This window comes from Leiobunum rupestre, chromosome 6 (assembly GCF_980474605.1).
Source record: "Leiobunum rupestre chromosome 6, qqLeiRupe1.1.hap1, whole genome shotgun sequence".
Classification (NCBI taxonomy): Eukaryota; Metazoa; Arthropoda; class Arachnida; order Opiliones; family Sclerosomatidae; genus Leiobunum; species Leiobunum rupestre.
In genome coordinates this window covers 51,146,532-51,171,732 of record NC_143389.1, presented here as the reverse complement: position 1 = coordinate 51,171,732, position 25,201 = coordinate 51,146,532, and the positions used below count along the sequence as shown (strand labels likewise).

General features: G+C 37.8%; 2 protein-coding genes across 3 annotated transcripts; one reads left to right on the top strand and one right to left on the bottom strand.

Moving 5' to 3' along the window:
* The first annotated feature begins 15,875 nt into the window (after nt 1–15,875).
* On the top strand, nt 15,876–21,886 carry aux (cyclin-G-associated kinase). Its single transcript, XM_090177138.1, has 21 exons — nt 15,876–16,202; nt 16,477–16,538; nt 16,609–16,668; nt 16,748–16,862; nt 16,934–17,073; nt 17,143–17,268; nt 17,349–17,438; nt 17,497–17,779; nt 17,846–18,032; nt 18,094–18,421; nt 18,480–18,613; nt 18,670–18,783; nt 19,140–19,338; nt 19,398–19,477; nt 19,540–19,730; nt 19,796–20,358; nt 20,450–20,699; nt 20,758–21,048; nt 21,116–21,267; nt 21,333–21,506; nt 21,574–21,886. Exons 1-21 carry the CDS (start codon nt 16,070–16,072, stop codon nt 21,667–21,669), a joined length of 3,768 nt encoding a protein of 1,255 aa, XP_090033264.1. The 5' UTR covers nt 15,876–16,069; the 3' UTR covers nt 21,670–21,886.
* Nucleotides 21,887–21,894: 8 nt separating this feature from the next.
* On the bottom strand, nt 21,895–25,112 carry LOC149941426 (HAUS augmin-like complex subunit 3). 2 transcript variants are annotated; one of them, XM_090177141.1, is made up of 14 exons: nt 24,746–25,112; nt 24,610–24,687; nt 24,475–24,546; nt 24,295–24,406; nt 24,039–24,239; nt 23,760–23,878; nt 23,560–23,691; nt 23,325–23,508; nt 23,112–23,264; nt 22,960–23,056; nt 22,764–22,899; nt 22,532–22,694; nt 22,389–22,471; nt 21,895–22,298 (listed from the first exon to the last, which is right to left on the bottom strand). In XM_090177141.1, the coding sequence occupies exons 1-13, from the start codon at nt 24,928–24,930 to the stop codon at nt 22,400–22,402; spliced, it is 1,704 nt and encodes a 567-aa protein (XP_090033267.1). In that variant the 5' UTR covers nt 24,931–25,112; the 3' UTR covers nt 21,895–22,298; nt 22,389–22,399. The 2 variants fall into 2 exon arrangements, with proteins under 2 accessions (XP_090033267.1, XP_090033266.1); XM_090177140.1 differs by having other exon boundaries at nt 21,895–22,471.
* Nucleotides 25,113–25,201: the final 89 nt, after the last annotated feature.

Genomic DNA, 25,201 nt, shown 5'->3' with positions numbered 1-25,201 from the left:
AAGCGACGGGTGCGGGGCACCGTATAAACGTTTGTCGAGAGAAAGAACGCTGAAAGTTAAAATTGTATATTTAACGTCCGCTTCTTCCATATTTGAATCTATAGGATCACTTCGTTTAATTTACTTCTGATACCGGCAATAACAATCCAATTTTTTTTTCGCACAGTGTAGTAAAAGGCTTATTAAGAGAGTATATTAAATACATCACGCTTAGAAGGGCTGTTCAATCAAATTACGAGTAGTATTAACATAAGTAACGTAATGAAAATAAGTATGCCAATAATAAGCCATTATCGCGACCTGATTTTCAAAATTATTTCACAATGATGCTTTAGTTCAGCACAGAGCCCCCTAAAAATAGCGAGATTTCTGTTCACAACTAGATGTCCGTTTCTTAAAAAGATTCGCAACGAAATAAATTTCACGAATTAGTCCATGCGCTCATCAACACATGCGGCTTTCCGGTACAAAATTATAAAATTGGAGAGCCAATGGTACAATACTCTTTGTAATTATGATTACATTATTGATTTGGAAATACAAATATTTTTATTTGCAGATGCATACTACCGAATGAACTCTGCGCACATCAATAATTCACATTCGCATGTATATTTGGCTTAGTGTCCTAACCCACAAGGGCTGGGGCTTAAAAATACGTCAATATGAATGATATTTACTGTAATGTTTTTTATTTACTGTTAGGGCCGATGTGTCGATGGAATATAATTTTATCCTGCTGTCTCTTGCATAATTTTTCGAACTTTGAAAAATTTCCCCCGTCCTGTTACAATTGGCAAGAATATTTTTCAATCAAGAGCACTAAACTCAGTTATTTCATTAGCATTATACTTAAAGGTAATATTTATTTTATCACAATTGCTTTTTAGTTAAAAATTTTCCCTACTCCAGAAGCTTCATTAATCGTCCGAACGTCTCACTCTCTCTGGATGCAGTCAGAAGGCTGAATGTAACAATTAACAATTATCTCATCGCATCATTACCACTCTTTATATATTGCAGATTTTTCACAGAAAGCCCCTATTCAGATGTAAATACTACAAGGTATTCCTGCGTACGACATTTATGCAATAATATGTACAAGTGTTTTCTTTTAAGTGGTTCATTTTTAAGTATGTCTGGATATTATCCGCCACCAGTATTGTTACTTCTTGCATCAGATTTTAGGTTGTTCCATTAATTTAAAATCAGATGAGGAAATTTTGGGGGCTAGAAAAGCAGATTAACCACGAGTGCAACTGTTTCCCATCGATTATTCGGCTTATAGTTATGAGCACTGCTTTTACGCCGCTGAAGCTCTTCACATTTGGGTTCCTTAAGATGGGGACTTGAGGCTTCCACTTCCTCCACAGTATATGAAGGGTCTTCATCACCCATTTTTAAACAATTGCTTAGTGCTTACGAAAATATTTCACAAAACCGAATTGAGTCAAATATTTATTTAACAAATTTCTACACATTTTCCAAACAATACTAAAAAACTTTATTTATTTTTGTGATTGGGAGAAAAAAACCTGTAGGGATGGAGAATGGGTGAGCAGTTATTTCCATAAGTGGATTTAAGAGCCATCCCTATTTGAATACAGCCAATTATAGCAACATAAAAGGTGTAAATATCACCACCACCTACATTTGGCTGTTGGAACAGAGCTCCAGCCGCTTAATAGCTAATGATAATACAATCACCAGTTCGCTACTCCTATAGGTTCCTATTTCATAATTCTTGCTAGAACTACAGAATATTCTTCACTTGTTGGTAACTTCACGAAGCTCTTCTTCCGTTTTTCCCGCGCAACTGAGTGGTCAAAGTTGGCTGTACTTTTATGTAAATTTTATTCAATAAATTGTACACTAAACCTGAATATGTAATAAAAATATTGTAAAAAATAATTATATTCTGTTTTAATTAATTATTGTTATTATCCTAAAAGATGTTGTTCTAAAGTTAATGAAATTTAAAGTAGATGGCATTGTCTTAGGGCTATTACTTTTCGGTTTGTAAGAAGATGGCATTACAAAAGTTTTGAATAAAAAATGAAAAATAGATGGCATTGCAAATTATCTTCCCTAAAACAACACTAGATGACAGACTTGAAATCAGCGGGAGTCTTGGGGCCAATGGCTCTTAATAAAAATCAGTGGGCTCTTAAAATAAATCATTCGAACGGGGGTTGCGGGCCACCAGGGCTCTCAATTTAATTAAAAAAATATGTATTAAACATTTTACAGAAATTTCTGGAACATGATTTGTACGCCGTTTTTGAAACTCTGTTTTCCTACCCTATACGAGAGCGGGATCTAGCCGCTCGGATCTAGCGGTACAAATGATTATGTGTGATATTATGATATACTTGCTTGTTTTAAAGTTAATAAATGTTATGTAAGTAACGTAACCAATTTTTATTTTCCTATTTCCCTACCTAATTCCCCCCCCCCGGGCCAGTGGCTCTCAATAAAAATAAACTTGAGGGGGTCGGGGGCCCGCAGGACCCCCGTAAAAAATATCACTATTTCCAAGTCTGCTTGATGACTCTGTACGCTTAATTTTGGTGTAGGGGGTGTTTTAACGTTATTTCCGGAACATGGGTCATCAAGAGTCACGTCACACTAGTGACGTCGCTGCAGCCCTTCAATTGGCCAAGCAAGAGGGGAAGAAGAGGGAAATCAGTGAGCACTCGGCGAATGGTAGCGCCGAAGTAAGTAGGCGTTTCCCTTCTTACTTGCGGGGTCATGCAGAATACGGCCGATTGTGTTTTTGAATATTAATAAATAGATCTTACTTCATTTTGCTCATAAAAAAACATATACAAAAGATCGCGGCAAAGTATTAATTGTAGAAGCACTTGGTTTTTTCTTTGGCGTTGTAAAATATCGAAATCCACGATTGCCTAATTGATAAGACAATATAGACATATTTCTTTACGGCAGTAAATTGAATATATATATACTCTAATTTAAATATTTAATAATAATAATCAGCTAGGCTAATAATTGTTTAGAAATACATTTTGTGGGCAAGATAACTATTATATATTTATTCATATACAGTCTTATTTATTCATATAACAAATATAATAATTTAAAATGCTTAAATTATATATTTTAGGAGCCCTATGTTTAGGCACGATGAAGCGTGTTTTGAAACGAGCGTCTGATCATATCAGGAGTGACAAGTTCGAAGGCTGCAATGATTCGGTGACGCAAATCTTCGATATTCGCAAAAAGTCCATCGGAGTTAGGTCCGGAGACCTCGCAGGCCATCGAACGTGACCGTTCCTGCCAACCCAACGCTGAGGGAACTCGTTAAGATGCTCCACTACACATCTAGGTACGTGGCGTGTGCGCCGTCACGTTGGTACCACATCTGTCGGTAAGCTCCCAGCGTAATATCTTCTAAAGCGTCTGCTTTTTCGTTCTGCAAAAGCGCCAAGTAGCGTTGTCCATTAAGACGAGCTGGGAGGAAAAATGGGCCAATAACTCGATCCCCGAGCAAACCCGCCTAAACATTCAGTCGGAGTTGTTGTTGATGAAGGTGAGGAAAGCCCCAGTGAGGATTTTCGTCACACCACATGTGGGCGTTTTGATGGTTGAAAGGCCCATCTCTCCCAAAGGAACACTCGTCGGTCACCAGCATTTGATTGATGTAATGTAATGAGGGGTTCTCAGAAATTAAATCTACTTTCCATATCTCCTTCGTGAAGAGCTTGGTGGAGGGTCGCTCCATACGGATGGAAGTTATGATTGTGAAGAGTGGTCCACACGTAATTCGTCGATAACCCGAGATCGTCGCTTGTACCTCCGACGCTTGCTCGAGGATACGCAACAAAATAGACTAGAACGGTGTCTTCCATGTTGATGACTTGACGACCTGTTCCACGAAATCTGGGATTGATGCTTCCGTATGTCTGAAAGTCACGAACAGCTCCTAGAACGGTGTTGTGGCTTGGTCTTCTATCTGGATATCGAACGGTGAAAAATTCACTAACCCTTTCCGCGTTACGATTGGCTTCACCATAAAATAACTCGACCATAAAAGCACGCAGATCACTAGAAAAATTTAGTGGTATGTTGATTAGACTCAATAAGCGTTAGAGAACGGTTGAAAACAAAAGTTTTCACATTAAATACTAATTGAAAACTTGACATTTGTGCGTAGTTGGCCTAATGACACGTTTTTAGGTCTACTGTACGCCTAAATTGGCGTTTTTGTTAATGACATGTACTTTTTTAAGGAATTTGAAACAGTGCTCTTTTCCAATGAAACCAAAAGTAAATAGGGGGAGAAAGTCTATCACTGCCTTCAGATTTTACCTTCCACCATGCTTGACACCCTTTTTAAAGAGCTAGTGATAACGTGATATTTCTAACCAATAAGGATAGCACATTACGCACGAAGTAGTGCATTTGTGGTATTCCGGTCCGCGCTCAAGATGAAAATTTTGAATTTTATTCCCTGGCAACCATGTCACCGCCTCTCGATTTCAAATAGTCTCTCTTTCAAATACTGACCATTATTTCCTTCGATAACGGTTGATTTTAATTATTAATTACTATATGTCTATATCAATTGTAAAATAAACAAAAAAAGCTCGTAGCTATATCTTTTATTTCAGTTAAACTTGCAAATTGTTAGGCCTTAACATCGTAGATATACGAATTAGTCCCGATCTCTGCTCTCCACGATTTAAGTGAGCGTTTTTCTAGTTACGGTTTATTTCTTTTCAAAAGTCGTGTTATTATTTTTAAAATGTCGCATTTTAGTTTCTATCATATATCTACTTTATTTATTAACTAAATTAACCAAATTATCGAAAGCAAAAGTTTAATATTCACGTATTTTATAGAGAAATATTTTTCATCGGGGCGGAGTACAACCGATACCTTTGTGTCCCTGTAAACTTGTAAAGAGGCGAGGGGGAAGTCATTTCCGAAGCCCAAAAATTTTACCCCTCAAATAAGACGTCGTGCGGTTGGACCCAAGTGCCAGACTTTCTCCCCCTATTTACTTTTGAATGAAACCAATTTCTTTGAACATTTTCGACAGCACTCTACAACTTTCTCATCGAAATTTGGAACTAGAAAATTTGCGCCTCCAAAAATCTTTGCGCCCGTACGCAGTTGCGTACCCCATTTCTCCACCCCTGCACACGTTTTTAAGAAACTCTGCCAATGAAGTTTCTTGACTTTCTTCATTTATACTTATCCTCGATTTATCGGAAATGATGACTGTTGTATCGTGCAGTTCGAAGTTGTAGAGAAAATTAATACTATGCGAAAGTTACGATTAAAACATATTTATTTACAAAAAGGAGGAACTATGCATTTAGATTACATCGCCAGAAGTGCTTTAGGGTTGCTGTACTTTTCTTTATATACCATTCATTTTGGGGAATAAAAACGAACTTTATACATTGATAAAAAAATGAAAAGATAAAGACGTCGACACGTCACATTTCCTCCCCAAGAAAATTTTAGTCATACTGAAGTCTTTCCGGTTTCCTTTGTTGTCTGGATGACCGTCTAGGTGTTTGTGGAACCGAGGCGGTCTTTATGTCTGCTACGGCGCGGTGATGGCTAGAATTTGGAATCGGAGGCTGATGCGTTGCTCTGGGTACTGGATCAGGTGGGTTGTCTGGTTGTGGCTGATTTGAAATTTGAACGCTGGTATTCATGACTGTCTGACCAGAGTTGTTACTTGCCGTCGTTGAACAAGGAATTGAACGAAGTCTTGTCTGATTGACATGTCGTCTCAGGTTTCCGGCAGGTGTTTGAATCGAGAGCATCACATTTCCAATCGGCGCTAAGATTGTACCTTCGTACCATTTTGGACCTTTACCGTAGTTTCGAGTCCAGACGGTATCACCTTGTTTAAAGGAACTGTTGATGTTTTCTTGTTTTTCTCGCTCGTTACTTTTCACTGGAGGTCGTAAACAGTCCAATCGGCTACGGAGTTCTCTATTGTCTTGGTCATGCCAAAGTGTCCAACGTGCAACTCGTCTAAGATAGTAGATCGAAACTGCTTCGGAATAAAAATTCGATTATTCCAAATAATAATATGAGAGTCTGAAGTCAATTCTGTTCGACGACTGAAAAAGGCTTTCATGTCATCAGTCGGAGATTTCCGTGGCCAACCGTCTTCGATGAACTTCAGAACTTGAGATAGAGTGTTATCGGATAGAGTAGCTTGTCCAATGTCTTTGAATGAGATTGGATACTGGCGCAAGGCGTCAAGTAGCATAATATATTCAGATGGTTGCGGTGGAATGATATCTGGTGTCGGTAATGGTAGTCAACTCATAGCGTCTGCGTTTCCGTTCTTGGAACCAGGTCGATATTTTATAACGTAGTCATAGGCAGCCAATGTGATTGCCCATCTTTGAATTCTCGCAGCAGTTGTGGTAGGTATTTGTTTTGCAGGATTCAGTAGAGTAGCAAGTGGACTGTGGTCTGTAAGTAATGTAAATTTTCTTCCAAGAATGTACTCACGGAATTTGGTAACCCCAAAGATTAGAGCGAGAGCCTCTTTTTCAATTTGGCTATAGTTCTGCTCGGCTTTGCTTAGAGTTCGTGAGGTAAAGGCAATAGGTCTGTCATGGCCATCAGGTTCAACGTGTGAAAGAACAGCTCCAACTCCACTGGGTGAGGCGTCACAAGCAAGAGTAATTTGCTTAGTTGGATCGTAGTGCACTAGAACAGAATGCGAAGTTAAAACTCCCTTGGCTCGACGGAAGGAATCTGCAGCACTAGAGTCCCATATCCATTCTTCACCCTTGCGTGTAAGTTTGTAGAGCGGTGCCAATAATGTAGACATATTTGGGACAAATTTAGCGTAGTACGTTACAAGTCCCAGAAATGAGCGAAGTTCAGGAACGTTCTTTGGAATCGGCGCTTCAGTAATAGGCTTCAGGTGTTTCTGCGATGGGTGTAGACCTTGAGCATCAAGTACGTGTCCCAGGTACTCGACTGACTCGACCATGAACTCACACTTTTCTTTTCGCAACTTTGCTCCAGAATTTTCCAGACGAAAGAGAACTTTCTCTAAGGTACTGATATGTTCTTCGTCGCTTCTACCAGTCAAAAGCAAGTCGTCTTGAAAAATTGCTATTCTGTCAATACCGGCAAGAATTTGTTCCATGTGTCTTTGGAATACAGCAGCAGCTGATGAGACTCCGAACAGCAATCTGGTATATCTGAAAAGTCCCTTTTGAGTATTTATTACCACTAGATTTCTTGACTCTTCATCAAGCTCTATTTGATTGTAGGCATCCTTGAGATCAAGTTTCGTGAAACGTTGACCACCGTTAAGGTTAGAAAAGAGTTCGTTGATTTTTGGCAGAGGATATTGCTCGGTAGATGTAGCTATGTTGGCCGTAAGATTGAAACTTCCACATATTCTGACTGCGTTGTTTGGCTTGAGCGCGACGACAATCGGTGCAGCCCATTCTGACGTTGCAACTGATTCTATGATTCCATCGGATTGAAGTCGGTCTAATTCGCTATTAACTTTTTCTCGATACGCAAACGGTACAGAGTTCGGTTTGTAAAAGCGAGGTTTGACGTCGCCTTGTCTATGCAGGTGAACTTGAACTCCCTTGATTTTTCCCAAACCAGGTGAAAACAGTTTACTGTGCCTCGTTAGTATTTCATTAATACGGACATCGGTAGAGTCGGAAGTGGTCCAGTGTATACTATTTTGTCGTAGAGCTAGATTGAAGGCTTCGATCCAGTTTCGGCCACACAAGCTTGAACCAGGATGAGAGACAATTAAAAGGGGAAGAGACTTGCTTACGTTCTGGTAAGTAGAATTGACTATGGCATATCCTTTGATTTCAACAAGAAATCCCGTATAAGATCGAAATGTCGTGGGCGCTGGTAGCAAATCTGGTAAATTGGTTTTCTCTCCAAGCTTCTGATATATCTCGATGGACATTACTGTGTAGGCAGCTCCGGAATCGTGCTCCATGGTAACTTTCTCGCCATTGATTTGAAACTCGTATAGGTATGGTTTCGGCGCTGGGTCTAGTGTGGTAAGTTGAAATAATGAGTATTCATTAGAGTCATTCTTCTTACTATCCTGGTGAGTCGAGCTTCCGGACTGGTTTGACGCTTGTTCTAAGGAGTGTAGTTTGTGGTACTTTGGTTTTTCGAAATTGTTGTCATTCTTATTTCTCTTGTCTCGTTCCGCAGATAAGCATACGCGAGCCAAATGACCCTTCTTTTGGCAGTAGGAACAATGGGTATTCATGTGCTCACATTTGTCGGCTCGGTGGTCAGGTTTTCCACATCTGTAGCACTGATTTCTAGAACGATAAACGGGTTTAGAATTTCTACTTTGGAATTTATTACCACGTCGTCCAGTAGCTTTGGAGGAAAGTGCATTGATCTGTTCTGGTTCAGCTGAAGTTGGCTTGTCTTTCAGAATTGAAAGGTTTTTAGCAGTGGACTCCATACTTATGGCAATTTCTATGGCTTTCTGTAGCGTTAAATCTGCTGCTGGTACTAGAAGAAATCGTCCCTGTATATCTTCGTTTTCGATTCCAGCTACTAATCGGTCTCGGAGCATCGTATCGAGATTAGTCCCGAAGTTGCAGAATTTGGCTAGCCGACGTAATTCTGCAATAAACGACGCAACTGATTCGCCGTTAGCTCGCTTCCGGTTACCGAAATTGATGCGTTCGGTGATTTCAGATGGTGCAGGATCAAAATGATTGTTGAGTATGGTGACTAAATCGTCATACTGTTTATCTGCAGGTTTCGCCGGGCTTACCAAACTTCTCAGGCAGGCGTAAGTCTTCGGTCCAAGTAATGTCAGGAATGTCGCAACTTTCAAGTTTTCATCAGTAATTTTGTTCGCTTTCAGATACAGCTCCATTCTCTCTGCATATAAGGTCCATGTTTCACTAGATCCATCAAACTGTTGAAATGTTCCGGTAGAAGGCATGATGATTTGAGTAGTGCTGAAGATGTTGGTAATTGTAGGGATCTTCAGTAAGAACTAGCAGTTGTAGCAGTCGTCAGCAGGAATAGCAAAATCTAATCTATTGGTTCATCCCGTATCCCGTCGCCATTGTTGTATCGTGCAGTTCGAAGTTGTAGAGAAAATTAATACTATGCGAAAGTTACGATTAAAACATATTTATTTACAAAAAGGAGGAACTATGCATTTAGATTACATCGCCAGAAGTGCTTTAGGGTTGCTGTACTTTTCTTTATATACCATTCATTTTGGGGAATAAAAACGAACTTTATACATTGATAAAAAAAAAAGATAAAGACGTCGACACGTCAATGACCGAAATTCTTTTCCTACAGACTGAAAAGCTCGTGCCGTGACAGAACAAAAGCAAGGTTATAAAACGAACTAAAAAGGGGCCCCTGGAACTCCGCCCCCCCGCACCGCGGGGTTGCGGGGGCCCTATTTACGCCACTGCTGCAATGACTAACATACTGATTATTTTCCGCCGCCATACCTGGCCAATATATGACGTCTTTCACCTTTCGGATTGTCGCCTCTGCGCCCAGATGACTGTAGTGAATTCGCTCAAGGATGTCCTGTTTGATTGCTTGTGGTATAATTATCCTCTGGCCTTTATGTATAATCTCGCCTTGTACCACAATTTCGCCACGACTGTCCCAGTAGCCTCTGATTTCTGGTGAAACTTGGGCTCTACTCATTGGCCAGCCTGTTGCTGTAACCTTCTTCAACTGTTGAAGAACCTCATCCTTGGGTACGTTCAGTAACGCTCATCAAAAACATCGCTGAGTAATCGATGCCAACATTTTGTTACTGTACGATTTTTCACGTTTCCGATTTGACGTCACGATAGGCATCCGATGCTCATCAAAAAAACCATCTCGGCGAGAAGGTTTTTTTGATGACTTGACGTCAAACGCGTCGGTGTTAACATTTATAGCCGCCATCTTTAAAAACAGCGCTGACTAAAATAACACCGTTCAGTAACTTCCTATGTCACTATGACGATGAGCGGTCATCAAGCAAACATCAAGTAAAAACCGACTTTTCCCAGATTCGCGTTACTGAACGTACCCCTTGAGTGTAGCTTCTCGAATGACTGTTAACATCTCGGTACTGATAGGAAGATACCGTGCTTGCTTCGTGGTTGCTATGTCTTGCAAGACAGACTCGACTGCATATACTACTTCTTGTTGTGGTCTCTCTGTTTGTATCTCTGGTAGATATGCGCGGCTGAGCATGTCCGCTACTAGTAAGGTGCTTCCAGGATGGTATTGGAGCTCTAAATTATAGTTTTGTAATTGTAGGATCATTCGCTGAAGCCTCTTAGGAGCAGATCTTATTGGTTTCGAGAATATTGGAATAAGTGGCTTCTGATCCGTCTGCACGGTTATTAATGGTCTGGCGCCTATATAGTGATCAAACCGAAGGCAGCTGAAGAGTATGGCTAGGCACTCCTTTTCAATCTGTGCGTAATTACGTTCGGTTGGGGTTAATGCTCTTGAGGCATAGGCGACTGGATAAAGGACAGCACCTAGACCCGCTTCGGATGCGTCACACAGGATTGTGGCTTCTTTTGTGACATCATAATATGCCAGTACTGTTGCTTGTGAAATAAGTGTCTTCAATTGCTCAAAGGCTGTGATCTGCCTCTGCTGCCATGTGAAAACAAAGTCTTTTTCCATTAGGCCTCGTAGTGTTTCGCTGATGGTGGACATTGACGGTAAAAAGCGGGTCAAGTAATTTGCACTTCCCAGGAAACGTTGTATCCCCTTTTTATTCGTTGGTGGTGGAATTTGTATTATTGCTCTTACTTTCGCAGGATCTGGTCGGATGCCTTTGTCAGTGATCACATGACCCATATATGTTACCTCCGTCATTGCCAAGCGAAGCTTCTTTTTGTTCAGAACCAGCTTCTTATCTTGGGCTCTTCGAAGTAGGGCGGTCAGATTGTTATTATGGTCTTTTATATATTCTTCGGGTGTCTCGCCTCGTCCTATGACTATTATGTCATCCTTCTAGACCTTCAATGAGTTCTAAGAGTCACCGCTGAAATTCCTCTGGCGCTGAGCGTAGACCAAATGGAACTCTCCTGTATTTATATATCCCAAATGGGGTCCAAAATGCTGTAAGGTCAGAGCTTTCTTCACTGCGTTCCACCTGATGGAATCCGTCTTTTGCATCTAGGACGGAAAATAATTTGGCTCCTTTTAGTCGAGGCAAAACATAGTCCAATGTGGGCATTTGGTACTTGGGACGTTGCACCACTTTATTCAGATCATGGGGGTCCAGGCAGATTCTTGTCCTTTCTGTGCACCAGCACTAAGCTGCTTATCCCAGCCGTTGGTTTCGTAACTTTTTCGATGACGCCTCGCTGTGTCAGCTCTTGTAGTTTTTCTTTTAGAGGATCCAAAAGCGCTACAGGAACTCTTCTGGGTGCATGTTGAACCGGTATAGCCTTTGGATCGAGATCTATTTGATAGGGCTCACCTATACAGCCGAGGCCCTCGAAAACTGACGGAAAGTTTGCTATAATTGTCAGGGCTGCGTCTCTGGCTTGGTTTACCGGGTCCGAGATTTGCCTGCCTGGTAAAGGTACAGCGTCGGCTTGGTTGATGTTGTGGATAGTCACCAGTCCCAAAGCAATTGAGGTGTTTGCTGACAGTAGAGGGTTTACCGACCCTGTAAGACTTGGAATCAATTAAGATGCTTGTTATTTGCGATTGAACAGTTTAGGGTGCATTCCCCCATAGGGTGTAACATCGTGCCGTCATATAACCACAATTGTGTCGTTGATGGAAAGAGCGAGGGATTACCATGTTGTTTAATCACGCAGTAATCATATGTTACAGCGAGAACGCGAAATTAAATATAAAACTGAATTTATCTAAAAAAGGGGTGAAACAACCGGGAAGGGTTCGTACAATTAGTAGCCGCGATTAATTTCTACAATAAACGATCGAAAATAGTTGGTTACAATGGGCGGAGACAGGCACCAAATTAAATAACATTCTACTCTCCTTCACAATAAAAATGCAACTGACTCTTTATTTGATTTCAAAATAAAATCGTTCGCGGTTTACATGGCGCGCGTTATTTTTTCCTTGCAGCTCGCGTCCCATATTTTATGTGAATTCGCGCGCTCAATTTCGAATATACAAACGCGTAAAGGGTAATTATTTGAATTAGTAAAATAACAAAAATTATATATGTTGAAATGAGATGTTGTGGATAGTCACCAGTCCCAAAGCAATAGAGGTGTTTGCTGACAGTAGAGGGTTTACCGACCCTGTAAGACTTGGAATCAATTAAGATGCTTGTTATTTGCGATTGAACAGTTTAGGGTGCATTCCCCCATAGGGTGTAACATCGTGCCGTCATATAACCACAATTGTGTCGTTGATGGAAAGAGCGAGGGATTACCATGTTGTTTAATCACGCAGTAATCATAATAAGATATAATATTATATGTAGCTCCTGTGTCGATTTGACACCGTAACGTCGTAGGTGGAATATGTGGTTCGTGAATCTGTATTTGACCGAAAAACCTCTTGGGGTGCCTGCTTTCCCGGCCCACCATCGCTATATCTTCAATCATGAATAATTCTTGAAAGTCACTTGACTGAGAAGGAAGTCCATATTGCTGTAATGGTAGGGCTGATACAGAGTGGTTGATGACGTATGCTGGACTTGATGCAGCTGATGAATATGCTGGTGGATAAGGAAATTGAGGGACTTCCTCCTGGACTTGATAGACCGTATTTTTATGATCCCGCTGAAGTTTCTCGCAGGCTGCTCGGTTGTGGTGTAACGTTTGGCAATATAACCACATGTTTTGCCATAGGCTGGGCAGTCTTTCTGTCTGTTGGCATGGTATTGATCACTTTTGCAATATTTGCAAACACGAGATCCATGCTGTCCGCTCCAACCTCCTGGACCTTGGGGAATTCTTGAATTAAAACTGCCCCGTGGATAGCTCCCTCTGTATGGCGCTTATAGTTTACTTCCATTTGTCTGTCGTTTCTTTTTCCTTACTGCCCCAGTCTGATTTGTTTACAATATTGCAAATTTAAAAAAGGGAATGTCACTTGAAATGTTTCAAAAAAATTAAAATTTACTTGATAAATTAATTATATAATTTAAAAAACATTTATTTTGAGTCATATTTTAAATTATTCCATTGAATGACAACCATTAATGCCATTTTAATTCAAAACTATCCGATTTATTGGATTATTTAAATTTAAAGTTTGGAAAAGTATCCAGTACCGTATCTAAGGATCCGCAGACCCCGCGAGGGGGGGGGCGTAAAATGTTAACTAAATAGGGGTCCTTTCGTTTTAAGTATTCATTTTAAATAAATTTAAAAATTAATCTTCAATTATTGGTAAATATGTAGAAATCTGGAACGTAACCCCGTATTTTCGAAGAACTTGTGCTCAACCTCACTCAATATCCTACTGCGGGGGGCCCAAATTTGGTCATTACGCCACTGAAAGTATCTTGTAATTAAAATTTTGATCAGTTTCTTAAACAGTCAAACTAAGAGGTCTATGCCTGGGACCAAAAATTATACAAAAAAATCATCTTTATTCTGTATTCATTAAAATTTTCATAAATATTTCGACGTATTAAGTGACAAGCTAAAATAGAGGAAGGGCAGTGGATATTTTCGAGGGGGCAGCTGGGGCAAATCGAAATTTCATTTGAGGGAGTAGTTTTTTTTAAGGAGCCTGATCACGATTAAATAGAGAAAGTTATCAATACCTCAAAATCGTTATTAGGAAAATTAATACTTACAAAAACATCAATTATTTCTTGAACAATGTTTCGTTTGTTTGTTGTTTTTTTTATTTCATAACGGCCACAATTTACATTTGCCGTTGGTTTTTATCGTGACCAGTTAGAAGAAAAGCCTAAAAAGTAGTGGCTTTTTTTCGTTTCTCAAATTTCCTCGGTCTTCACAATGAAAACAATATTTTCTCTAAATTTCAATACACGGTTAGCGTATGCGGTAGTAAATCTTTCTGTCAGGTGACTTAAGCTAGAGGTTTCCTAAAACCATGCTGCTAAAACCCTACACAAGCATAGCTGAACACCAAGACTTGGTCTTGGGCTCAGTCTCACCAAACTTTTTGTTTGGCCTTAGTCTCGTCTCGGGCTCTTAATTTTTCGTTTCCTAAATACGAGAGCTCGTCTCGGGCTCATACGTTTTTCTCCTAAATACAAGAGCTCGTCTCGGGCTCATTAATATTTTTTTGAAACACGAGAGCTCGTCTCGGGCTGGGCTCATATATTTTTCTGTTACTAACAAGGGCTCGTGTCAGTCTCATAAGAATTTGCATAACTCATTCCAATCTTTTAATAACTTTTTAAGTCTTAATATTTTTCATATAGATAAATAAATAATTCCATAAGTAATATAAGAACAATAAGTACGAAAATTATCAAATATTATAACGTAGGTGATATTCAGTTATTACATCACCTTTTTTTAAATCGGATGTTTTTCTTTCCTATCCCCTATCAACTATCAACTCAATCAAGAATCCATACCTCTACTCGGAATCCTTATCCTTCCGTACCACGTATGGTAAGATCACTCTGACGGTTTTGGCCCCGCCTACGAGAGAAAAAATCCCTTCTGCGCGCGCTCCCCTCTCACGTTGTTGTTTGTTAAGTTAACATACTGACGTCATAAAAACCGTCCGCCGGGTCATTGCCTTTCCCTCTAGGAGTAGGAGCAAGGGCTAGGCTACCTTACACACGCCGGTGACGCAGCACAGCACGATACAAAAGTCAAACGAAACAGCCGACGACCAGGCCTGGTATTTTGTTCATTACAACAATCTTCGAAAATTCTAGAAGCTAGTTTACTTTGGATCAATCAGAAAACGAGTGGGTTAACTCACGTTATCCGAAATAGCCAATTACGTAAATTCCGTGTTAACCCAGTAGGTGAGAGCTCTATTCAAGGGCGATACGGCCAACTGCGATCATGTGCTGTTCACGCTTTAGCCATAGCGCAAACAGCACGTAATCAAAGTTGGTCGTATCGGTGAGAAAGAAAGTGTTACGGTTACGGCCGTTTTGCTCTGCGTCACAGCGCTCCCAGTGGCCAAGGGAAACAATCGAGCAAAAACGGACACAACCGTCTCTTAAAAATTATAAGGTCTCATATCGGGCTCGGTACAAAAATATGGTCTCAGCTCGGGCTCGTAGTAATACACTATACTATATAGGACTCAGCTCAGGCTCAAAGAAATTTACTATGTTTTAATGGTCTCATCTCAAGCTCACAAAAATACGCTATATTATAAAGGTCTCATCTCGGGCTCAAATAAAATCGAGCTCGGGCTCTTAGTGTGAGTAGAGCCCGTTCAGCTATGTACACAAGAGTATCCCACCTTACTGAATAAACAAGTGAAACAAAATAAAACTCCAACGACGTCACTCGCGTTTGCGCAGTGAGATAAATTTTTATACTCGATTCTCACGACAAAAGGGGAGCGACGACTTGTTGCCGGACATCCAGTGAAGTGTTTTTAGGGGGAAACCGTAAATCTTTCCCCGGTTTTTTTTTAACGGGAGTGTTTGTTTTTTTTTGTATGAAAAGAGGCTGTATGCGCCAACCTATATAAGAGATTTTTCTAGGAACCTTGCGTTTTTCATGCTGTCAAAGCGTTGATTAGTTCCATGGTTTAGCAGACCAACATTAATATTTTGTGATAAGCTAAGCTACTTCATCTATTGGTAACCATTAAACATTATTTTACAAAAAAAAAAATTGTCATAATCCATAAAATTTGTTGTCTTTGGTCAATGACGCAACGTATTGTACTAAGTTTATTGGACATTTTGAGAGCACCTATAGACGTTGGCCAATAGAAGCTCAGGTCGGGCAGTCGGGCTCTCTGCTGCAGTCATTACGAAGGGTGTAAAAAGTGTACAATATGGCGTACATTTGATGTTCTCTCAAAATAGACTTCTTTAAATATAATCTTAATCAATTGTCAAAAATTATGAAACATTTAATAATTTAATGATTTTTAAAGCAACATTAAAAGAAAAAATATGGCAGATTTGTTCAAATCGGCTTTAGGGTATATATCGGGCGTTGCGCCGAATAATACTGATCACGAATTCGTTGGTCAAATCGTTGAATTAGGAAACCAAAAATTAAGAGTTAAAAAAGTCATTGCAGAAGGTAAACCCAACACAATCTCTCTCGTTTATTTTCGAAAAAGTTTTATGAAAGAACATTTTTGGCTTTTAATACTTTCATGAAATTTAAAAAGTAGTTTTGGGGCCCCTAATATCATCAACTTTGGTGGATGAAATTGTACATATATGTGTAAAAATATTCGATTCCATTGATAATAAATATAAGAATACACAACTTTGAAAATGTTTTAGTTTATGCACTATTGATATTATAAAATAAATTTTAATCTTATATTCCTTATTAATTTTGATATAAGGTGGCTTTGGTTTTGTATTTGTGGCCCAGGATGTAATTTCAGGAAAAGAATATGCCCTAAAAGTGAGATTATAAAATTCACAACTATATGCTAATCAAATTTTGTAAATCTATTTACAAACTTATTTTTCAGCGACTGTTAGCTGCAGATCTAGACACAAGTCAAGAAATTATTCAAGAAATCACTTTTCTCGTATCTTTTTATAAAATAATTTAAACCTAATAAAAACTTTAAAAAAATAATATCCTTGACATTAAAATCCCATAATTAGAAAAAACTATCTGGTCACCCATATATTATAGAATTCTTTTCTGCTGCGTCTATAGAAAAAGAAAAATCTGGACATGGAAAAACGGAATATCTAATTCTCACTGAACTATGTTCAGGTTTGTTGTTAAAATTAGTGACATAAAATGTTACAGTATTTTGGGCTTTGATTATAACTTTTCAATAATAGGTGGTCCTCTAGTTGATATTTTAAGAGCCAAACAAGGTCCATTACCTTTAGAACAAGTGGTACAGATTGTGTACCAAACTTGTAGTGCCGTTCAACATATGCATAACCAACAACCGCCTATAGTACACAGAGATTTGAAAGTATAACTCTTCAATTTAAATTTTTTTATTTTATTTTTTTCAAAATGAGAAAGACTGATTGTTTTTAAGATTGAAAATTTACTTCTGGGGGATGACGGTGTTATTAAACTATGTGATTTTGGAAGTGCTACCACCAAATCTTACAAGCCCGATAATTCGTGGACTGCCATTAAGCGCAGTCTTATAGAAGATGAGGTATAAAGTTTATAATTCTGTGAATCTATTAGCTTTATTAAGAATTTGCAAGTTATTTATTGTCAAAACGTTTATTACAGATGAGTAAACACACTACACCCATGTATAGACCCCCAGAAATTCTTGATACTTACAATAATTACCCTATTAATGAAGCTATGGATGTTTGGGTAAGATGATGTTAATTTTATCTATTATTTCTCAAAACTAACCAAATTTATTTTAAAGGCTTTAGGGTGTGTGATATTCTTATTGTCATTCCGAGAGCACCCTTTCGAAGATTCCGCCAAGTTACGCATTATAAATGCAAAATACAACATTCCTCCTAGTGATACTCAGTATGAAGTTCTGCACGATTTGATACGTGGTATGTTACAAATTAACCCTGAGGATAGACCAACAATAGAGGAAGTGGTTCAGAGGTTAGAAGAGATAGGAGAAGCGAGACATATCAGATTGAAAGATCCACTCAAATTTAACCTACCTGAAATGGGAATGCTTTCTAATCCTGGTAGGATCATCGTGGCTTATTTTTTATGCATATAGATGGAAAACATTTTTTTCAATTGCTTTCAAGGTACGAATATTCCTTATCAAATGAACAACCAACCTCCTGGGGTAAATCCTCAAGTGGCTGCTGGAGCCCAGTGCAATTTAGCTGCTGCGGGTTCTGGGAGCCTCTTCACATCTTTGAGGGGAGGAGCCGGCAGCTTCTTAAAGAAATTAGGGGATACTTCATCCAAAGTCATGGCCACAGTTCAACAGTAATTTGTAATTTTGTAACTAATTATATTCACGCAGTTAACTATTTCCTATCAATTGCAGGTCTATAGCAAGACAAGATTTAGATATCAGCTACATTACCTCTCGTATTATAGTTATGTCTTACCCAGCTGAAGGACTAGAATCTGCTTACAGAAACCATATAGAAGATGTTAAAGCTTTCATGGAAACCAGACACAAAGGGCATTACGTAGTGTATAATATTTCTGGACGGACGTATCACTCTACAAAATTTTCAGGGGTCAGAGTGATAGAATCTGGCTGGTCCTCCAAGAAAGCCCCTGCCTTTAGAAAAATTATCGGACTTTGTCGTAGCCTGCTGGCCTGGCTGCAAAATGAAGAGAAAAATATCTGTGTTATTCATTGTTTGGTATTGAAAAATATATTCATTAATTAGCTTCTTGTTAACCATTCACAAAATCCTTTAGGATGGTAAAGTGTCTTCTTGTATACTTGTATGCTCACTACTCTTGTTTACGAGAGTGTTTGAAAGTCCAGAGGAAGCCTTGCAAATGTTTGCCTTTGCTCGTTGTCCTTTATCACTAAATGCTTCCCAACTAAGGTAAATTATTAAGTACCAGATGTGTATATGCCTATAATGTTGGTTTTCTGTCGCAGATACTTGAGATATGTTACACAAGTCACATCTCCACAGCCAATGATGCCTCATTTTCATCCAATAGCTATTGTCTCGGTTGCTGTGCGGCCTGTTCCTCTTTTTACTAAGTTAAAGTTGGTTGATACCAAGAATGGATCTATTTTTATATAGAGAGAAAGCTTATATTCAGTCTATTTTTACCATCGCTCCCATTCCAGCTCTAGGACCAAAACCTGGCTCCTCCCCTTAAATGCAATCAATTCCGGGTGGCGCACCATCGGTTCCCTAAAACATTCTCGTGAGTGACACGTTAAATTGTGACTGCCTCCTATTACATTTCCTTCCCCCTCCCCTTTTGTACATTCCCCTGGTTCACGATGCTTCCCGTCTGATGGAATATAAATATTATCTCTATATATAAATAGATCCATTCTTGTTGATACTTTTTAAATCAATCCATCCTGGTACAAAATTAACATACTTATTAAAGGGATGGTTGTCGCCCTTTTGCGGAAGTTTACATGGATGAAGACAGAGTGTTTTCTACGTCCCAGGAGTATGAAAAAATTAGACATTTTAACGTGACTGATCGTGAAGTTATTATACCTCTACAAGTCACAGTTTCTGGTGATTTTACAGTTGCATTGTATCATGCAAGATCTACCTTTGGTGGAAAAGTGCAAGGAAAGGTATAATACTTGGCTTAATCATAAAATTTTGGCTAATTTTAATAACAATAATAATTCAGGTGACAGCTATTAGAATTTGTCAATTGCAACTGCATACTGGTTTTCTAAGCCCTGGTATAAATTCGCTAACATTCAACAGGTATTGAACCTTATATATTAAAAGGTTAAGTTTTGGATGATTTCAATTGATTCGTATTTAAGGCACCAGTTGGATGGTATTGAAGAACATGACCGCTACCCGGACAGTTTTAGTTTAACCTTGTATTTCAGTATCCTTACTAATCGTGAAGAGAAAGATGAAGAACGTAACTCACCTTGGTTGCAAGTGGATAGGAAAGATTTGAACCCCAAAGTTATATTTAGTAACAATTTAGAAATGGATGAAACTCTTGGTAAATTTATTAACTAGCCATTATAGTAGAAACCAAACGACCTAATTTAAAATGCATGTGTTTAGCCCATTTCCAAAACAAGCCAAAGAGGCCACCCCCACCAATGGAAGTAGTAACAAATAGTTCATCAGCGCCAAGTTATCATGATACTCAGAGTGATGATGAGGATGAAGGGCTATTATTTAGTGCTAAGCCATGTGAAGAGCTCACTGACAAACCTCTGAGACCACCGCGTCCTCCTAGACCCCTGTCTCCTAAAAATGAAGTGGCGGACTTACTCAATATTGGCAGCAGCAGTGCGGGTGGAATGCACACTACTTCCAATGTGCAAAATGGAACGGCTCCATTTGCTAATTTGTTGGATATTGAACAAAATGCAAATTCAAATTTTGACCTGCTTACAAATGCCCAAGCGTCAGTACCCACAATTACAACTTCCGGACCCGGATTTGATCCATTTGGCACTCAAAGTGATGGAAATCTGTTTGATCCTTTTAAAAATGGAGTTACCCAGCCAACTAATAAGAGCACCGCCAATACTCCAGGCACAGCTGCTGAATCCGAAGATTTCTTTGATCCATTTAGCACTGGTATAAGATCGAGTGTCAGTGCCAATAATACTCCCCTAGTAAGACAATTTTGAACAGTCTTCCGTTGTGTTTGACCTTTTCACCGCATATTAGGCCTGGCAATTCTTAATGTTTGTGTTGTTTTTCTAGCATAAGCCGACTATTTCTTCTAGCGCTTCAGCCTTTAACATGAATCAAGAAGCATTTTTGGGCAGTTGGGATTCTATTTTCCAGTCTGGGCAAGGATCTAGTCAAAATACTACTGCTGCTGGAACTTTATTGGGAGGAACTAACGAAGGTTTACCAAGACCTTTAGGAGCAGCTAATATACCTCGTAACGCCTCCAGCCCAAATTTAGAAGCCTTGAAAAATAAATCTGCGGATCCTTTTGCTGATCTTGGTTTGTTGAAACTACACATTAAATTTTGTTTACTTATATCTAATAGGTTTTCTTTCAGGAAATTTAAGTAAGGGTGCGCCTCCAAAACTTATGAATAACTTTGCTGCTGGGGCCACTTTGGGTTCAAAATCAAATACTAATAGCCCTTTGCATATGCCTCGTCCATCATCTTTTGCTGGGAATAGTGGAAATAACTGGCCTCAAGGAACCACCCAGACTAATGGAGTGCCTCCACCCAAACCAAGTCCTTCTCCCAACACTAGAAATGCTCCTCAAGTTACTAAACCAGATTATAGCCGGTCACACTTCGGACCAGCTTTCAAAGAAGCTGATAACAAAACTGGAGTTGGTGAGTGATTTTGTTCACATAAAATAAAATTGTGCATTTCATTAATGTCTCTGTGCAATATGAAAAGCTCCCAAGCCAAAAATTACTTCTGACCAGTTTGAAGATTTATTGGGAACTCAAGGTTTCTCCAATTTTGGTAAGAAAGATACTGGTCCCAAAACTATGGGAGAACTTCGCAAAGAAGAATTGATCAAAGAGATGGATCCCGAAAAAATAAAGGTTTGTTAAAAATACATCAGTTATCATTATAGCCATAGTTCCCGCTGATTTACCTTCTTATACAGATAATGGAATGGACTGAACATAAAGAAAGAAATATAAGAGCTCTACTTTGTTCCCTTCATACTGTATTATGGCAGGGAACAAGGTGGCAAGAAGTGGGAATGCATCAGCTTGTAAGCTATAATGACGTTAAGAAAATATATCGCAAAGCGTGTCTGGCAGTGCATCCAGATAAGGTAAAATTGGTGAAAACATAATGGGAATAAACACGTTTTTGATGAATTTGGCTTATTTTGTTTATAGCAAGTGGGAACTGATAATGAAAACTTGTCAAAATTAATATTCATGGAGCTCAACGATGCGTGGAGTGAATTTGAAAAGCAAAATCCAGTTAACTAGTCATTTCAAATACAGTTAAACAGACTTTTGGGGCAACGAAAATTCCTATAATAATAATAATGAAAAAATGGTTTGACCAAAAAATATAGCATGTAAATATTATACAAAACTTTGTATTATAGGTCATTGGAATTGTTTAATTTAGGTATTATTATTGACATTCCTATATGCACATTATTTACTTTCTTGTCTGTATAAAAATTAAGTTAACAATTTGCCAATTATTCCTTTTTTTTTCAAGGCAACCCTACTTAAGATAAAAAGTAGGGAGAAAAATATTTTCCATCCTTAATTTGTTCTATTTGTTTCACGTAGAACGTACTGTTAAATGTTAATGTTAAATATTTATTTTGGTGAAAAAGTGTTTAAATGTTCTAAAGAATTTTAAAAAGAATCTCAAATCAAACCGTACCATTCTATTGGATAAAAATGTACCGTACTATAAAGAAATTAATATTTTTAAATAGTTTTTTTGTTACTTTAAACTTCTAGCTAGTCAAATTTTAAAAGTTCATTCAAGTAAACTAGTTAATTTAATGCGTTAACAGTTGAGTTAAATTAGCATTCAGTTCATTTTCCAAAAGTTTGAAAGGCACAAAAAAATTCAAAGTCAATGTAATTTTCCTGGTCTTTACATTTTAGGAGAAGCAATAAAACGGAAAATTGGTGTTATGAAAAACTCCTTGCTTCTTTTTCCTGAATAATTACTGAAAACTCACTCTCCAAAATCTTAATCTTGTATGGTTAAAAGAGAGCGTAATTCCTCTCTTTTGAGCTTTTCTCTTTCACAATTTTCTGAAAACTGAGAAATATTTAAATATTTTTATTTGTAAAAAAAAACAATGGCTAGATGGGATTGTACCTTAACTTTTTCACTGAAAGTAGAAGAAATGTTAGTTAAGTTTGCTTCTAGCTTTTTCATTTCACTTTCTAGCAAGCCAAGTTGCTGTTTCAATTCAACACTGCCAACGCAGTCCGACACCAAAGGACTAACCATAATGTCCAAGGAATGAAAACCAGATGCGCTAAAAAAATGGGGTAAAAAAATTTATATATTATTAATTAATTATCACAAATGTTAATAAAGTCAGTACATTTGGGATGTCAATAACTCTTCCTCGCATGAATTTTTATAAATAATTTTCTTAAGATCTTTGGAATTTCTTTGAAAATCTCGAGCTGAGGTAGTCAGTGACTGATAGCTCACAAATAGTTCTTCTTTATTTTTACCTAAACCGAGAGAAACCCAATATAGAATTAAAAATATAATAGTGAATGAGTGTTAAGTACCAATAATATCTGCAAGAATATTGGTAGCAAAATTAGTCGGAGTCGGTAAATATTTTGCCTCATTTTCACCACTGATTTTCAAACTCTTCATATAATCCTAACAAAAAGTTTAAACTTAAAAATATTTATATTTGAAATTTACACCAACTTACTACACTTTTTTGAGAACGATCCGCTTCTTTTCCACACTCCGTAACAATTGTTCTGACAAGAAGGTCAAGCTGACAAATTTGACGAGCTTCTATTTGAACTGCAATGTGCAATAACGAAAGTCGACTTTGCTGCTGAAGGAGTCGCTGAAATAACTTATAAATAGACATTCTTAATAACTACCCAACAGAAAATCAAAAGATGATTTAAAATACTTGAGCTTGTTTATCCACAAAATATTGCTGTCTCTTAATTTTAATTTCGTAATTAGCAGTTATCACATCCTTCAATATAGAATTTACAATTTTTAGAATTTCCTTGGGTAAAATCTCTTTGGTTAAAAAGTAGAGTTGTTTAATTTTATCATCCAATTTCGAAGATCCTTGTTCAATTTTCAGTCTGAAATAGAAAAAATGAAATAAATATTGCAAAAAATTTAAGATTTCTTACTTCAACTGCCAACCATCTAAACCCTGTTCAGGAACATTTTTCGCAATTTTCTCTTCAAGTAGAGAAATTTGCTCTTTCAAAGTCTCTCTAAGAACTTTACCTCTAATTAATTTTTCTTTAGAGGTTAATAAGCTAAAATACGTTTTTTTTAGTTCTTTCTTTTCTACTAGTAAAGTTTTAGAACAAAAAGCATACCTTACCAGTCTTTAAGTCGACACAATTCTCTCTTCCATTTCAAAAAGTTAGATTGACCAATCGAAACATCACTGTCAGAGTTCTTCCCAGAAAATGATTGTAAGTAATCAATCCCCCAAACTTCCTAAAGATTAAAACGATTTGAGATCTATTCATTCACAGCAACTTAGCGACGGATATTGAAGTAATAGACTTTACCCGTCAGCTTAGCCTCATTCAACATTAAAGCAACAAGTAATTCAACAATTGAAGCTTAAGCTAATTCAAATTATGTTTGTCCTTACATTTTTAAATTGCTTATCCACATATCCATGCAAGCTGTTTAGATACGCTTCCTCCATGTTTAAATAAGGTTCAACATTTAAAAATGAACTGGAGATACTATTTTGCTGTTTGCTAGAAACTATAGTGTCATTGGCCTGACATTCAACTACGTTGATAAATTCTGTTAAATTAACCACAATACTGTCAAGTGCTTCTGAAAGCTTTGGGAAAAACAACAATTATTTAGATATCAGAAAAATTAAAATAAAATATTACTTCTTTCTGCAATAATTGACAGTTTTCTTTTTCTAGGTTAAAATCTTGTCCCACTTTTAATTTCAGTGTTTCTGAATTATTTTTTTCTTTTTTAACGATACTTATTTCTTGTCTATTATTTATTATACAGATATTTTTAAATTAATAAAAGATTATAATATGTGAACAAATTTGAAGTACCTCAGCACTCTTTGCTGTTTTTTTAATTCCATTTTTGCCATTTCTTTCATTTTATTTTCACATTTTTTTTCCCTTAATGTTAAAAAATGAATGAACATTGTTAGGCACATTTGTAAGCACACAAATCATACTCACCGTATTTCATTTTCTGATATGCTAATATGACTCTTTAGATCATGTAAGGGGATTGCCAAGTTGCTCTTAGCCTTTATTCTGGAAAATATACCAAGTTTTAGTTTTCTTTGTCAAATAAGGATGATAAACCATTTACGTTTCATGAGCCCCAACATTGGCGATTTTTTTAAATTCGGCGGCCTTACAAAAACTCTCTAAAAATTCTTTTAACTTTACGTTTTCAAAAAGCCAATCAAAACTTGACCCGTCAAGTGTTCGGTCACAATTACAGTTTAAGGAAGTTAATATATTTGCTAAAATTTCACCATTTACACAAGCCATGGTATTTAGTTAAAACAGTAAGTTACAATCTAGCAATACTTAAGCTGCCTTCCACCACACTATTTTGATGAAAAGAAATACCGTGACCTTCTACTTCGAACGCACGAGCAACAATAACGTAAATTTCCCGCCAATTTGAAGAGTAGAATACTTTTGAGGACTTGATTGGCCAGATTTATGATTACACCAAAAAAATGGCAAAATACGTAACCAAAGCTAAAATTTCATTGGTTAACCCTGAAATTAAGCGTTAAAACGAATTTTCACAAGT